General features: G+C 40.4%; 1 protein-coding gene across 1 annotated transcript in view; it reads right to left on the bottom strand.

The window, feature by feature from the left end:
- NFE2L2 (NFE2 like bZIP transcription factor 2) overlaps window positions 1-776 on the bottom strand; it is a 47,071-nt gene extending 46,295 nt beyond the window's left edge. Inside the window, exon 1 of the mRNA XM_044669756.1 lies at window positions 545-776. Within this exon, the coding sequence (XP_044525691.1) occupies window positions 545-577 (33 nt within the window). The 5' untranslated portion in view covers window positions 578-776. The remainder of the gene's footprint in view (window positions 1-544) is intronic.
- Between the last annotated feature and the right edge of the window lie 14,932 nt (window positions 777-15,708).

Below are 15,708 nucleotides of genomic sequence, written 5' to 3'. Positions count from 1 at the left end.
GCGGGGGCGGGAACAGCTGTTACCACCCCCCCCTCCTGCTTCCCGACGGAGCTGGGAATCCCCGCCCCCTCCCGCGTCTCCCCTTCTTCCTCCCTAAGGAAGGAGACCTGGCCCACTGGGGCCGGCAGGACGCGCGTGACAGGCAAAGTCGGTAGTAGCTGCCCTCCCTTCTCCGCCCCGCATCCACTGCTTCATGGGGACTTCCTCTCTTCGACCCCCACGGGCGCCATCCTCCACCTCTACCCCTCCTTTCTCCCCTGGGAAAGTCGAGTTATATTTTTTTCTATAGTTCCCGCCTCCTCGGCGACCCTGGCCCTACCCGCTGGTCCCCACTCGCCCGTGGACTCTCCAAAGATGAGGGAGGGAAGGAGACAGTCCCTTTTCTCCCCACTCCCCGTCCCTGCCCCCATAGGAGTGACGTCTTCCCCCCCTTCCCCGCTCCCGTAGGCGTGACGTCTGCCCCCCCTACCCCGCTCTCGTAGGCGTGACGTCTGTCGCCCCCCCCCACCCCCCACTCCAGTCCCGGAGGTGGCAGCAGTAGCACCTGTTGCGACGGGGGCAGTTCCAAGTCCATCATGTTGGGCTTCTAACCCCTGCGCTGGGGCTCCCCGGCTACACTCCTTTCTCTCTGCTACCGAGACACGGGGCGGAGAAGGAAGCTTGGCTGCGGTGGCAGTGGCGGGGGAGCGCTAAGGTAGCTCCTGGAGTCTCTCCGGCACTTCACACAATTCCTCTCGAAGGCCGGGGCTCCCCAACGCAGCCCCAGCAACGCCCCGCCTCCGACCGCCCCAGGGGGCGGGAGAAGGCATAGACACGCCCACCAAGGCTGGCTGCTTCCATCCGGCTCCTCCTCCTCATCCAACCCTCCGCCCCCGCCCCTGCTGACTTCCTGCGGGTTTGGGATGAGGAGCTGGGAAGGGGTTGGTGTGGGCGTCGCAGCGAGAGAACGCTGGGGGATGAGGCTAAACAATCTTCGTTTATACCCTTCTCCATCCCGGGAGGTGGCCGGCGGCGGCGTAAGGAGGTTCTGCCCCTCCTAAAGCACATTCCTGTCCGTCTGGATTGTGGACTTAGAGTAGAAAGGGATCTTAGAGGTCATCTAGTTCAGCCTTGTCATTTTACAGATGAAGAAACTGAGGCTCAGGGAGATTTAAGTGATTTGCCCAATATCACTCATGATAGTAAGGAGTAGAAGAAATATTTGAACTCTGGTCCCCTGATTCCAAAGCCAGGATTTAAACCCAAGTTCTCTCATTCTCCACACTCCCCACCCCCACCCACCGCCACTCCAAAGCCGCAGTTTGAACCCTCGACTCTTCTCGGTGTGTTTTAAAACAAAGCCATTTCTTCCTGTAAGCATGTATTTTATTTTAATACAAGACCGTTTCTCCCTGCGTGTATGTATTTTAAAACAACCACTTCGTGTCTGTATATCCTTTAAGATAAATACTATTAAAACCATTTTTCTCCTTAGCTTCTTACTCCCAACGAAACTGCTTGGTGTTCAGCGCTAGGTACACTGCCTACTGCACGCTATCTCACCGACCTGGCAAAGAGGATGGTGCCCTAAAGGAAGCTCCCTGATAAGAGCTGGAGGACCCTGCTTAGTTTTATCTTGACCCACCGCACCTACCCCAGGGTCGGGCGCCAGCTGAAAAGAACTAGGACAAAAGCCGCAGACTAACAGGCACACACCTTAGCCTCACTTTCCCACCCTCTGCTCCAAGTGAACTGTTAATTCAGCGAAAGTGTAATCTGCAGTAGGAAGTTCTGAAATCACCGTGGAACTCTGGAGCTATGCCCCCTCTCCTGTGTTTGCCCACGCCCTCCCTGCCCTCTTATTTACTTTCTCCGGCTCTTTAGCAACATCACTAGGGTTAGAGCTCCAAGGTCGATTAAAAAAGTTCTGAGATTGAAGCTGACATTAGCCGTCTTGGACTTTGCAAAAAAAATGAAACCACCTTACCCAACCAACTCTCATTAATCAGCACTGAACTGTGTTAATCCTTTATTTTTTTAAACCCTTTCCTTTTGTTTTGGAATCCAAGGTATTGGAACCAAAGTATTGGCTCTAAGGTAGAAGATCGACTGGTACTAGGCAATTGGGGTTAAGTCACTTGCCCTGGGGCACACAGCCAAGAAGTGTATGAGGTCAGATCTGAACCCAGGACCTCCCATCCAGGTGTGGCTCACTATCCACCAAGCCACCTAGCCTCACTATGTATGATCCTTAAAAAGAAAATTAACTTATAGGAAGTGGCAAAGCCTCAGAGGGAAAAAGAGACTGTGAAACCTTAAAATATTTTATTCATAAGATAATGGAGATTTTTGAAAGAAAGCAGAGAATTATTGTGTACATGACTATCAACAGGTAGTTTTTAGAACTGGATGAAGTCTCAGAGGTCTTAAAAATTAGATCTTATATTTTAGAAAGCTGAGGCCCAGAAAATTCAATTGACTTACTTAATGTCATACATACAGTATATGGAAGAGCTGAGATTCAAACTCATATCCCTTCATTCCCAAGTGAAGTAATCTTTCAGTCTTACCATGATGGCTCCCTAACTGCTGGAGCATTCTCTCTGCATCTAAGACCCTTTCTGTCTCTGATAAGTCCAGCTTTTGGTTTCTAGCTTTTATTTTAAAAACTGCTAGAAATAGTATAATATACAGATGAAGAATTCTTTGGTATATTTATGTCGACAAACATTTAAGGTGTACCTATATGAGAGATGGACTAGAAGTGGTAGTTCCCGACCTATGGATGCTGTTACTTTAAGGTGACTATCTCATTAAATTACTCCTCATTATAATAGGCATGGTTTCTATAGACTGAATAATGTCACATATATGGATTCTTATTTTTCCAGTGTATGTAGATGTGATTAGTGAAATACAAATTCATTTACAACTGAGTTCATAACAGCTTTTTGTCACATAATTTCTCAATCTGTGCATACTAAATAGTACAGTGACCTCTGTGTCATTTTTTTAATGTTAAGAATTCATACTAAAAAAGTGTTGGTAGCCAACAGACTAAATGATCTAAGATTTTATGAATACATGTTTCTGTACTAAGTACTGTGATAGATAAAAACACAAACCTATAATTTAGTAAAGGACAGAAAAAAACTACATCTATAGAAAAGTTGAAGAGGCCAGCCTATGACGTATTTCTCTGGGAAGTGGCAAGAGCCAGCAGTCTTTTAGATTTCCATAGCCATTACTACTTTACATGTAAGAGAAGTGCTTTTCTATTCTTTTGTCTTTGAGAAACTAGACCTCTAGAGATACTTGCCTTCTCCAGCCAAGAACTAAAGACCAGGTTATATGACAGTTGATGTAGAAATCCAGGAAAGCCAGAAGACAGAGCAGTAAAGTTCAGTTAGAAGAGAATCAAGTGATATTACCCTAGGCCTTTGTCCCTTCTGTAGAAGTCTGGGGGGTGGGGGTGAGGAGAGAGAGAGAGAGAGAGAGAGGAGAGAGGGAGAGAGGGTTTTGACAAAGGAAACAAAAAACTTCATGGCTATTGGCTAATGAGGTTAACTAAGGATAATGAATATAGTTCTTCCTGCAAAAGAGAGTACAATATTACTAATCCCAGCACCTTCTGTAGATAAAAACTGATGCATAGGTAGTTCTAAAGATAACACTTCAGCTGAAGACTATAGTTAGTAATAAAAAAGACAAGAAATATGATAGCATTTATATAGCATTTACTATATGCCAGGCACTATGAACTTTACAAATATTACTTTATTTGATCCACATGACAATACTGGGAGGTAGATGCAATTATCCTCCTGAGGAAACATTATCCTCCTGAGGAAGATTAAGTGACTTGTTCAAATTACACAGCTAATAAGTAATTTGAGGTTGGATTTGAACTTGGGTCTTCTTGACTCTAGACCCTTGCTGCCTCTAGCTTATAAAGAAAGGAAGCTGAAGCAATAGTAGGCTGATCTATCAGGTTCAATGAGCTGCGGAATATCCTTTTCAGGAGAGAGGTTTATTAACTAATCATAGTACCATTCCAGTGGATGGCAGAGGTGACTAAAAGATCTGGTGAAAGAATTTTAACAGCATCTCTGCCAGATATTGTACAGAATATATTGTACCTAGCTAGGTAATGCAGTAGATAAAGAGTGCTAGACTTAGGGGCAGGACTATTGGAATTCCAACCCTGCCTGATATACTTCCTACCTTCCTGACCCTGGGCAAGTAATTTAATTTCTACCTCAGTTTACTCATCTGTAAAATGATGATAATAATAGTACCTAACTCCCAGGGTTGTTGTGAGGATCAAACATATATGAAGTATTTTGTAAGTAAGGAAGTACTATATAGACAACTATTTTTATTATTAGGTGAACCTGAAAATAATTAGTTGACATTACCTGGATCAGAGAAAAATACTTTTCAAAGAAGCAATGAAAAGAAATATCCAAATGGGCAGCAGGTCTGTCAAAGCAGCGTGAAGATATTAGTAGCTATTCAGTATGAGAGTCATGAGTTATCCTTTCTCATAAATACATTCTGATCACATATATTTTCTACTTGTATGTCCCTTCATCTAGGTGCTGTGTCCACATATATTCCCTCTATAGGACAGTGGCTCCTTATGGACTCCAAGGTCAAATATAAAATCCTTTGATTGTCATTTCAAGACCTTCCTAACCTGTCATTCCCACCTTTCTAGGCTTAAACTTTATACCACCCTTCTAAACCCCCCATGCTCTACAATTCAATTACACTGGTCTCTTCACTATTTCTCAAACAAGGTAACTTCATCTCCAAATTCAGGGCATTTTCACTGGTTATCTTTCATGTCTGGAATGCTTTTCCTCCTCACCTCTGCCTTTTGGCTTCTCTAGCTTTCTTTAAGTCCCAGCATTCAAAGTAATGTGCCCCCACTCCACTGCTCCCCACATTCATAGATTATCCATTCCCCTCTCCTGACCCTCCCACCTTTCCCCTTCTTGCACCTTTCACAGCTCCCTGTCATATATTTTGCAATATAGTGACTTGGTCTTTCTCTCTGTTCCTCAAATAAGACACTCCATTTCTAGGCTCGGGGCATTTTCACTGACTGGCTCCCATGCCTAGAATGTTCTCCTTCCTCATCTCCTGACTTTTGGCTTCATTGGCTTTCTTCAAGTTCCAACTAAAATCTCATCACTTCAGGAAGCCTTTCCTGATCCCCCTTAAAACTAGTGCCTTCAGGATAGCTAAGTGGTTCAGTGGCTATGTGACCCTGGGCAAGTCACTTAAGTCCTAACCCTTACCACTCTTCCATCTTGGAACAGATACTTAGTATCAATTGTATGACAGAAGGTAAAGATTTTTAAAAAGTGCTAGTGCCTTCCCACTATTGATTATTTCCTATTTATCCTATGTACAGCTTGTTTTTACATAGTTGTTTTTCATGTTGTCTCTCCCATTCAACTGAGCTCCTTTCTTTGTATTCCCAGCACTTAGGTGGGAATTTGTTGATTGACTGACATCTAATTCCTATGAAAGCTCTTTCTTCCCAATATGTGCATTTATATTCAGGGGAGGGTGAACTCCAGGTTTTTGGGGGAGGGGAGGAGTTACATAGTTACACTGTCCTTTAATTAAATTTATGCTGCCATTTTGTTAAAATTCCTTTGTTCTTAATTGTTACTGTGGCTGACTGGTGAGAAGTAAAATATATCAGTAGGGGCTTACAAACTATTATTTGGAAGGAATTTTGCAGAGATATGCTGGCAAGTGTTTGGAAAAAATATACACACAACATACTTTAAAGTTTAATCTGTATTAGAAACATTTTTTCTATCACTTTCTTAAGTTTAGAAAATCAACAAAACCACAAGCTCTGATTTGTTGTGTTTGCTGATTTCCAAAGTGTAAATGTTCACACTGAAAATTTAACAGTTGGCTCTCCACAGCTGATAACGGCTGGCTCCTAGGCAGCCTTGATTTTGGTCCAATATACAAATGATTATAATGCAAAGTAGAATGTAATCATAGGGGAAAAAAGGAAAGAGCTGCTTTTCTGACATGTAGTAAAGGGAAAGATGATTTCTGGAAGTAGAGAAGGGGAAGGCTTCATGAAAAGGATGGATTGGAAGGATTTCAACAGATTAGATCAGGGTAAAGCTATCTCAGACATTTTTTTAATTGAACCAAAAAAAAAAAAAAAAAAAGGCACAGAAATAAGAAAGCATGGGACAAAGGATTTATAGCCAGACCTTCAAGATCATCCTATCCCAATCCTTCATCTTCACAGATGAAGAAATGAAGGCCTTGAGATTAAATAAATTGCCTAAAGTCATAAAAGGCAAGGTTTGGAAGCTGGGCCTTCTGATTCTATATCCAGTCCTCTTTACTACAGTGCAAAATATTTAGGAAATTTTGATTAATTCAGTTTAACAGCAACATAGGGCCTGGATAGAGTAGGAAAAGAAAATGAGAGGGATTGATTAAAAGACCTCTTTAAAGTCCTTTCCATCTCTGAACCTATGATTCTATGAAAGTTAGGTTGGAATCAGATTATGGAGGACTTCAAATCTCAAACTAAAAAGCTAGGCTTGTATCTGGCAGGAAATGGGAGTATCTAAGCTTTATCTTCATTGCTTTTGTTCTGTTTCTGCTTTTTTTGGTGTGTGATTGGGTCTTCCTTTCTTCCCAAGGCTGGAAGTGCAGCAACTATGCATGGACCCAACTCTGATGCTAATTGGCATAAAAGCTTCAACCTATATTATTCCCAGCCTAGGCCAGTTTGCCCCTCCTTAGGCAGCTTGGTGACCCCCCCCCCATTCCCTATAGCTTACCATATTGGTACCACCTATAGAAATCCTGAGCTCAAGTGATTCACCAACATCAGTCTCCTCAGTAGCCAGGATTAACAAGCATGTACCACCAACCACCAACACACCTGGCATTATTAATATTTTAATTAAGGGAGGAGAGATGATTAGCTCCCTGAACCAGGAAGATTAAGCTGGTAGTATCATATATGATGAAATGGAGGGGTGAGAAACTATATGAGGAAACACAGTTAGGAAGGTTTTATTAATGAGATATGAGAAAAGGAGAACTATTAGAAGTAATAGCAGTGGAAATAGATTCAGTATTAACAGTAGGATTTGGCAACTGATTAAATGTGAAGAATAAGTGAGAGCTGAGAAGTTTGAACTCAAATGTTTGAAGTAACCCACTCCCCTAAATAAACCACAAAATCCTCTTTTTTTTATTATGAATTTTGACACTCTATAACAGATATATACTTTATATTTTTATGACATCTTATAATTTTCAAAGTCTACCCACATATATTTCCACATACCACAATAGACATCTAAGCTAGATGGGGCACATGGTGTTATTCCCATTTAATCAGGTGATCAGTCAATAAGCAAACAAGTATTTTTTTTTAAAGCCCTTACCTTCTGTATTAGTATGAATTCTCAGGCAGAAGAGCAGTAAGGACTAGGCCACTAGGGTTAAGTGACTTGCCCTGGGGTCAGAATATCTGAGTCTAGATTTGAACCCAGGTCTTCCCTACTCCAGGCCTGGTGCTCTATCAACTAATCCACCTAACTGACCTTTCAAAAAGCATTTATTAAGGGCTTACTTAATAAGGTGTAAGAACTAGGGATACAAATAAAGGAAAAGAAAAAACCAAAAACTCAGCCTTTGCCCTTTAAGACCTCACATTCTAATGGAAAAGACAGTATGTAATTAACTAACTCCATACAAGATATAGAAGATAGAAGGCATTCTCAGAGGGCAAGCTAGGAGGGATTGGGAAAAGCTACTTGCAGCAGGTGAGACTGAGCTGAGTCTTAAAGGAAATCAAGGAAGTTAAGAACTTAATGTGAGGAGGGACTGTATTCCAGCCATGGAAGACAATTGGTGCAAAGGCCTGGATGTGGGAGAAGTGTCATGTGCAAGAAACAGCAAGCAAGTTAGCTAGGACTGGATCATAGAATGATTGGAGAGGAGTAAAGTGGAAAGAGACAGGAAAGGGAGAAAGGGACAAGATTAAGAAAAACTTTATATGCCGAATGGAAGACTTTTTATAATAGGAAATGTTATAAAAAATTAAGTAATCTGAGTGGGTCTTGAACACAATTTGGGTGTGGGGAAGGATAAAAGGGGATATTAGGTGATAATAAGGTAATTGGAGGAGGAAAGAAGGTAAGGGAAGGTATATAGGAGATAAAGGAAATGGGGTATATAGGAGAGGGCAGCTCAAATAGGTTTATTCCCAGAGGCTTAAGACAAAGAATACAGGGAGGAAACTAGAGCCAATAAGAAATGTTTAGGTTTGGCTGGAGGGTTTCTCTTGTTAGTTTCTAAAGTCTCTTGAGGGAGGAGTCAAGAGGGTCCCTCCCTGCCAGTCAAACTGATGGCTGGAGGATGTCTTGGGTAGGAACTTCCTGCCAAGATGGATGCCTCCAGTTCTCTCAAGAAATAAAAAGAAAATGATTCCTTCCCCTTCAGCCCTTGTCTCAATTTTCGATACAATGATTCACCAGAGGCTTTGAGTAGGTAACAAGGGAATTTATTAATCTCAGGTTAGTCAGAGGGAAGAGGTTCAGGATTTTCTAAACTGCTGCTAGGGAGAGGGGTGATGGTTGGGGATGGGTTGCGGAGAGGTTTAGACTGAGAGAGCCTGCTCTCCCAGTCAGGAGATTTGACTGCCTTTTAAGTAAAATCCTTATTAAATCACTAAAACTAGGAGTAACTTATTTGAGGATACTCTACTTATCTATAGAAACTAAAACCCACAATGTTCAATCACCAAGCCCTCCCTTCCACCCAAGACCCACAGGAAATTCAGGGGAAGAGGAGGGATATGGATGGAGAGATCAGGGAGAGGTCCAGAGAAATGAGATAGGTTTAAATTTCCCCAAGACGAGATAAGCACAGGCCAAGGCTGAAGCAATTAGGTCAAAGCCAAGCTAAAAGGCCTAAGTCAACAGGCTAAGCAAAAGCAAAAGCCTCCAGCCACAGCGAAAACCAGAAGGTAAAAACCCCCATCAGTTGGAATTTCACCTCTATTTATAGCTTCAAGTCCTAACTGACTTTCTGAAGATTCGATGTTTAACTGACTTTTTGTGACCGTTAGAAATTACAGAAGCAAAAAGTTTCTGTTAGCCACCTTGCATTACAGAAGTCATAGGATTTTATTGAGCATAGGGTGATATGGTTAGAGAGAGACTTCAGAAAAGTTACTTTTGCAGCTGAGTGAAGAATAGATTAGAGTGGAAAGAGATGATACACATGAACATGGATAATAATAGTACATACCTTGTAATATTTCAAAAGAAGCTATATAAATGCTAATTTCCTTATTCCTATATATCTAATCTATATCTATGGAGAGAGACAAAAAGAGAAAAAGAGAGAGAGAGAAACAGAGAGAAATATTATGAAGGTAGGAACGACACAGTTTGGCAATGGATGAATATGTGGGGTGAATTAGAGTGAGAAGGAAAGGATTAAATCAAGATTCTGAGCTTTCATAAGGGGGAGAACCCTCAGCAGTAACAGAAGTTAAAAAGAGGAGAAAGTTTGAGGAAAAAGATAATGAGTTTTGTGTCAAACATGTTGAGTTTGAAGTGTATAAAACGCAACCAATAATGTGAGACTAGAACTCAAAAGAGAGACTAGGACTGGATATATAGAACTGGGAATCATCTTTCTATAGGTGGTATTTAAACTCTTGGGAACAAATGGGATCATTCAGCGACAGAAAATGGACAGAAAAGAGAAGATAGTCCACTCTCTTGTTAGGAGACACCTGTGAATTAGTAAGTGTAATGTAAATAAAGAACTAGCAAAAACAAATAAACAAACTCACTAGAAGGGTAGATAGTAAGGAAGAGGAAGTGGGGGGTGTGGTGGGGAAAGAAAGGAATAAGCATTTATATATAACTTCTTTACAATGACCCTTTAAGGTAAATGCTATTATTATCCCCATTATACAGTTTTGGAAACTGAGAGAGATGGAGGTGAAGTGAGCTGCCCAGGGACATAAAGCTAGTAAATATTTGGAGTTGGATTAGAACTCTGATCTCCTTGACTCCACCCAGGCCTCTCTATTCACTATACCACCTAGAAGAGAGGAGTGTCACAAAAATCTGGAAAGGAGAGAGACTTTAGGAAGAGAAAGTGTTCAACAGTATTAATTGCTACACAGAGATAAAGTAGGATGAGGACTGAGAAAAGGTCACTAGATTTGGCAATGAAGATACATGAATACAAATTACACAATTTGACTAAGGTCATATCCCTATTAAGTGGCAGAGTTGGACCTCAAACTCAGGTCATTTTTTTTTAGTGTATTATCTCTGTATCTTTCATTAGTGTAAGATTAAGTGTGTCTGCCAGTATTAGAGCAACTCATGACTGATTGACTAAGTTTTTTGGTTAATTCAAAGCATGCTGAGCGCTAACAGAGAAGACTAAAATTAAGGACTCACAGATTATCCAGAAAAGGCCAGAATGAGTATAATTTCTTCTCTCTCAAAGGAAAATATAATTTATGATCATTCTGATTTGGGATTATGTTTGTATGTTAACCAAGGATCTGAAAACAATAAGCCAATAGATCTTCATGTTTAAAAGTAGCAGTGTTGGGGCAGCTGGGTAGCTCAGTGGAGTGAGAGTCAGGCCTAGAGACAGGAGGTCCTAGGTTCAAACCTGGCCTCAGCCACTTCCCAGCTGTGTGACCCTGGGCAAGTCACTTGACCCCCATTGCCCACCCTTACCAATCTTCTACCTATGAGACAATACACCGAAGTACAAGGGTAAAAAAAAAAAAAAAAAAAAAAAAAGTAGCAGTGTTCCTCCAAATGAGAACTTCCAAATATACTGTTCAAATCTTTTTCTCTTTTTCTCCTTCTCCTTCTCCTTCCCTTTTGTCTTAGTATCAGTTCATTTTTTTTTTTTAAATCCTTACCTTCCATCTTGGAGTCAATACTAGGTATTGGCTCCAAGGCAGAAGAGTGGTAAGGGTAGGCAATGGGGGTCAAGTGACTTGCCCAGTGTCACACAGCTGGGAAGTGGCTGAGGCCAGATTTGAACCTAGGACCTCCCATCTCTAGGCCTGGCTCTCAATCCACTGAGCTCCCCAGCTGCCCCACCCCCCCTTAGTATCAGTTCTAAGATAGAAGAGTAGCACATACTAGGTAGTTGGGATTAAGTGTCTTGCCCATGGTTACCCAGCAAGGAAGTGTCTGAAGCCAAATTTGTACTCAGGTCTTCCTGACTCTAGGCCTGACTCTCTACTGTGCTCTCTAGCTGTCCCCCATATACATATACATGTATATAGATACAGATACAGATAGATAGAGATATATAAATAGGTACATATAGATAGATAGTTTTTTTGATTAAAATTTTTTTTTCAGTTATATGTAGAAGCAACTGAAAGATGGCATGCTTTGATCTCTAGTCAGATTCTAATACAGGGGTCGGCAATGTATGGCTCTTTCTGCAGGAGCCATAAAGTCAACCGTGGCACAGTAACTAACAGTTTACACATGACATCGTGTGTCATGTGGTATGTCACGTGATCCTTTCGGTACTGCCACTCTCTTCTAAGATAGAAGCTCCCTCATTGATATTGCTACGGGAGACGAATCCTGGTCTTTAGTTCGGCTTGGTAGGTGTGCTGTGTGTTCCTCCTCCTGCCCTCCTTTTACTCTTTCCACACCTGTGACTGACATCTTGGGGTTCTGTATAGTGATTGATCACTTTTGTCTACATTCTCTACCCCTCTGCCTCTGATTTACATGGCTTTATCTCAGTGCATTCATGGGGTCTGCACTCCCTATTTGGGGGATTGTTATTGTTTTTAACTTTTCTACCTGCTCTTAAAGGGGAACTATAGTCAGATTACGTCTTTACATATACTTCATTAGTGAGAAGCATTTCTCCCCAGTAGTTGTTTCATTTGATACAGAATGATTGAGTAGGCAGCACTGATAAACACCTGTACCAGGAAATGTATGTGATGTGTCCTGGCTAGTTTTCCATGAAAAGGTACCCTCCTCCCCCACTACTTACTAATGCCTGCACACAAGTCATGTTATTTTCTGTAATCTCCTGATCTCCTACTTAATTTATGTGGCCAAATGGCTTAATCAGCAGACCGGCAGCTTTTTCTTCTCCTTTTGCCTGACTTGAGAGAGGGAGAGGAAAATATATTCTTCCCTGAATTTTTCTCTCTTTATTTCAGCAATTTTCTTAGTGTAAAGGAGTTTTATATGTATGTGTGCAGTTATATCAGTACTATAGTGCCCCATTAAGTCTTGTTTTTTGATTAATAATCAGCAAAACCATGCAGCACCAAAGACACATTAATGTACTTTATTCATCATTGGTTAGCACATAATAACGTTATTAAAAATACTTCAGAGACTTATTGTACTTTAAAAGTGTTGTTCTTATATAAAACGCACATATTTACTTGTATTCAGTGTTAAGCATATTGTACGGCTCTCACGAAATTACATTTTAAAAAAATGTGGCGTTTATGGCTCTCACGGCCAAAAAGGTTGCAGACTCTTGTTCTAATAGCTCCTTCTTTGGCTATGGATACCATTTTTAATCATGAGTCCCTCGAGGTTACCTTGGAACTATTGTTTTACTAATAATAGTTTAGTCCTTCATAGCTGATCATTATACAATATTTCTGTTACTGTATACATTGTTCTCCTGGTTCTGCTCATGTCAATTTGCATTGGTTCATATAAGTCTTTTCAGGTTTTTCTGAACCTATTCTGTTCATCATTTCTTATGACACAATAGTATTCCATTACAACCATATACTACAACTTGTTTAGCCATTCCCCAATTGATGGACACTCCTTCAGTTTCCAATTTTTTTCCTCTAAAAACTCTTAAATTAAGATATGTGAAATTTCAATTTCTTCCAATAGAAAAGATTTGTCAACCTGAAACTCAACTTTTTTTTTTTTAGTTGATAATAACATTTGAGGCAGAACCTAACTAGCCTACTGGACAGAATCTAGATTCAGATCTAGCCACTAACATTGACTCTCTATGAGAAGAATTAGACTAGTCTTATCACTCATTTAAGGCAGTGATGGGCAAACTTTTTAAAGAGGGGGCCAAAGGAAAGGAAATGCTCATGTTAGTCTGTTTCTAAGGCAACTCTTTTGAAGTTTCATTGTATTGTATCCTACTCATTGTATTCGTCATATTAGGAATAATGTCTCATGGCCTGGATAGAACATTTCAGGGTGCTGCATCTGATCCAAAGGCCGTAATTTGCCCATCACTGATTTAAGGAATAATAGTGAGAAACCTTCATATGCCCAAGCAGGTCAGGAGTTTCTCATCAGCTCAAAGCCATAAAGAGTGGCCAAGAACAGTGAAAAGCTATTACTTGTCCAGGTCCATAGAACAAACTATGTTAGAGTGAAGACTTGAATCCAGGTTTTCTTGGCTCCAAGGCCAACACTCGATGTACTCTAATTGGCTACCTCTCACTAGCTATGTACAAGTTATAAACAAATCAGTCAGGCAACTCTCTAAGATCCCAAGTTATAGTTGAGTTACTATCTTTGTTCATAGAAAGCTCCTAGGTTGATGAAATAGTATATAAATTTATTTTTACCGTAGTCAGTTGGAGGTAGATAAGCACCTAGTTAAGTACTCAGTAAATGCTATTGACTAAGAAACTTAGTTGGTATGTTCAACAAAATCATGAATAAATGGTAATGCTATTGCTTCAAAGAAAAAGGATTTTTGTTCTTTCATTTATTTTTTAAAACAATTTAACCACAAAAAAGTATTTTGTACTGCCCTAATTTAGGTATGGATCATGGATTTAGAATTGGAAAAGTTCTTAGAAACCAGCTGGACCTATATTATTATTTACAGATGAGGAAACATGCCCCAAAAGATTAAACAAGTTGCCCAAGGTCACACCGGTAGTAAACAACTGAGATTGGATTTGAACCTTAGACCTATGATTCTTCAGCTTGTACTTTTTCATATCCCCTTAGTAAATAATAAGATAACCTTCACTTGAATAAGTAATATATTTTAATGGAAATCTATTATCCTAATCACTTACAGAATATATATTTTCAGTATAAAGAGAATCACTATGGCAAGAATTTGAACAAGTTTTAGAAGTATAAATAACAAAAGGGAAGAGAAACTACTTGGCATGGAAAACATACCCCAAGTGGAACTGTAGCATTTAAGAAAAGGAAATGTTGGACTTATTAGTGACACTTGTCCATTCCTGAAAAGGAAGTCTTCATCTCTGTAGACAATGATTCAGTTGTTGTCCTTCATATTTGGAGAGGACCAAAATGACATCATGATGTTGAAGTTGTAAGATTAAAATTAATATCGAATAACTCCAATCATATTTTATAAGATTTATTAATAATCACTTGAAGTAGAAAAAATATAAGAACAAAAGTAAAAGCTTAAGTAAAGACACATGAGAAAAATTCTCCTGCCTGGCACATACCCAAACTCCCAGCCTTGATCAGAAGAAAAGAGTGAGGGGGTGGAGCTACACATAACTTATATCTTCCCTACATTAGTATGTAATGTGAAAAATAATATGGGAAGCTGGGATTTAGAGTTCTGAGGAGCAAATTCTAATTATATAGGTCAATGTACATTGTGTCCAACACAGGTTGATACACAACAGGTTGTGCATAAATAGTGCATATGAATATTTGAGATGGAGATATCTCTAAATTCATACATCTCATTTCTTTTGAGTTGACCACAATTCTGCTTTGCTCATAGAGCATGCCATGCTGGGCAGTCCTACGCCAATGTCTCCCCATATCTCACGATTAATATCCAAGTTGTTCAGAGAGACATTTAGAGTCTCCTTGTATCACTTCTTCTGAGCTCCATATGAGCACTTGCCTTTCAGGCTCGCCATAAAATAGTCTTTAAGGCAAAAGTACACTTGCCATTTGAACAATATGGCTAGCCAATCAAAATTGCAGACTCTGCAGTAGAGTCCAAATGCTTGGCAGTTGACCTTGAGAAAGGACTCCAGTGTCTGGTACTTTATCTTGCCAGGAGATCTTCAGAATCTTCTCAAAGCAATTCAAATGGAAATAGTGCAATTTTCTGGCATGGTGCTTAAAGACTGTCTAGGTTTCCAGGCATACAACAAGAATGTCAGCCCAAGGGCTCTGTAGACCTTCAGTTTGGTAGACAGTCTAATGCCTCTTCTCTCCCACACATTCCTTCAGAGCCTCCCCAAATACTGGCAATGCATGGGTCAACTTAATCATCTATGTGTACATCCCTGGAAAGTTTACTAGCCAAGATAAGTGAACTTAATATCTACAGCATTCCAAATTTCTCCATTTGTTGTAACTGATCATTCCATTTATGGATGGTATAGTGCTTGCTGGTGGAGAACTTTCATTTTTTTAGTATTAATTATCAGGCCAAAATTAGCACTGGAGTCAGAAAAATGGTCCATATTCTGTTGCATCTCAGTTTCAGAGGCTGCATCTTCAAACTGTAGACATTGAAATAAGTTTGAATGTACCTAGATATCCTGAGTCCTTACTGGGTCCAATGACCCAGATAATCTGTTTCAGAGATTCTAGGTTCAAGTCTGGTCATTGACACTGGATCACCACAGGTTAGGGCTGGGGCCTTTGATATCATTGGGAACTACCAGTGACGGAGCTT

The sequence above is a fragment of the Gracilinanus agilis genome, chromosome 3 (assembly GCF_016433145.1).
Source record: "Gracilinanus agilis isolate LMUSP501 chromosome 3, AgileGrace, whole genome shotgun sequence".
Taxonomy (NCBI): Eukaryota; Metazoa; Chordata; class Mammalia; order Didelphimorphia; family Didelphidae; genus Gracilinanus; species Gracilinanus agilis.
The sequence above is the reverse complement of the archived record's forward strand: the minus strand, read 5'-3'. Positions and strand labels throughout refer to the sequence as shown.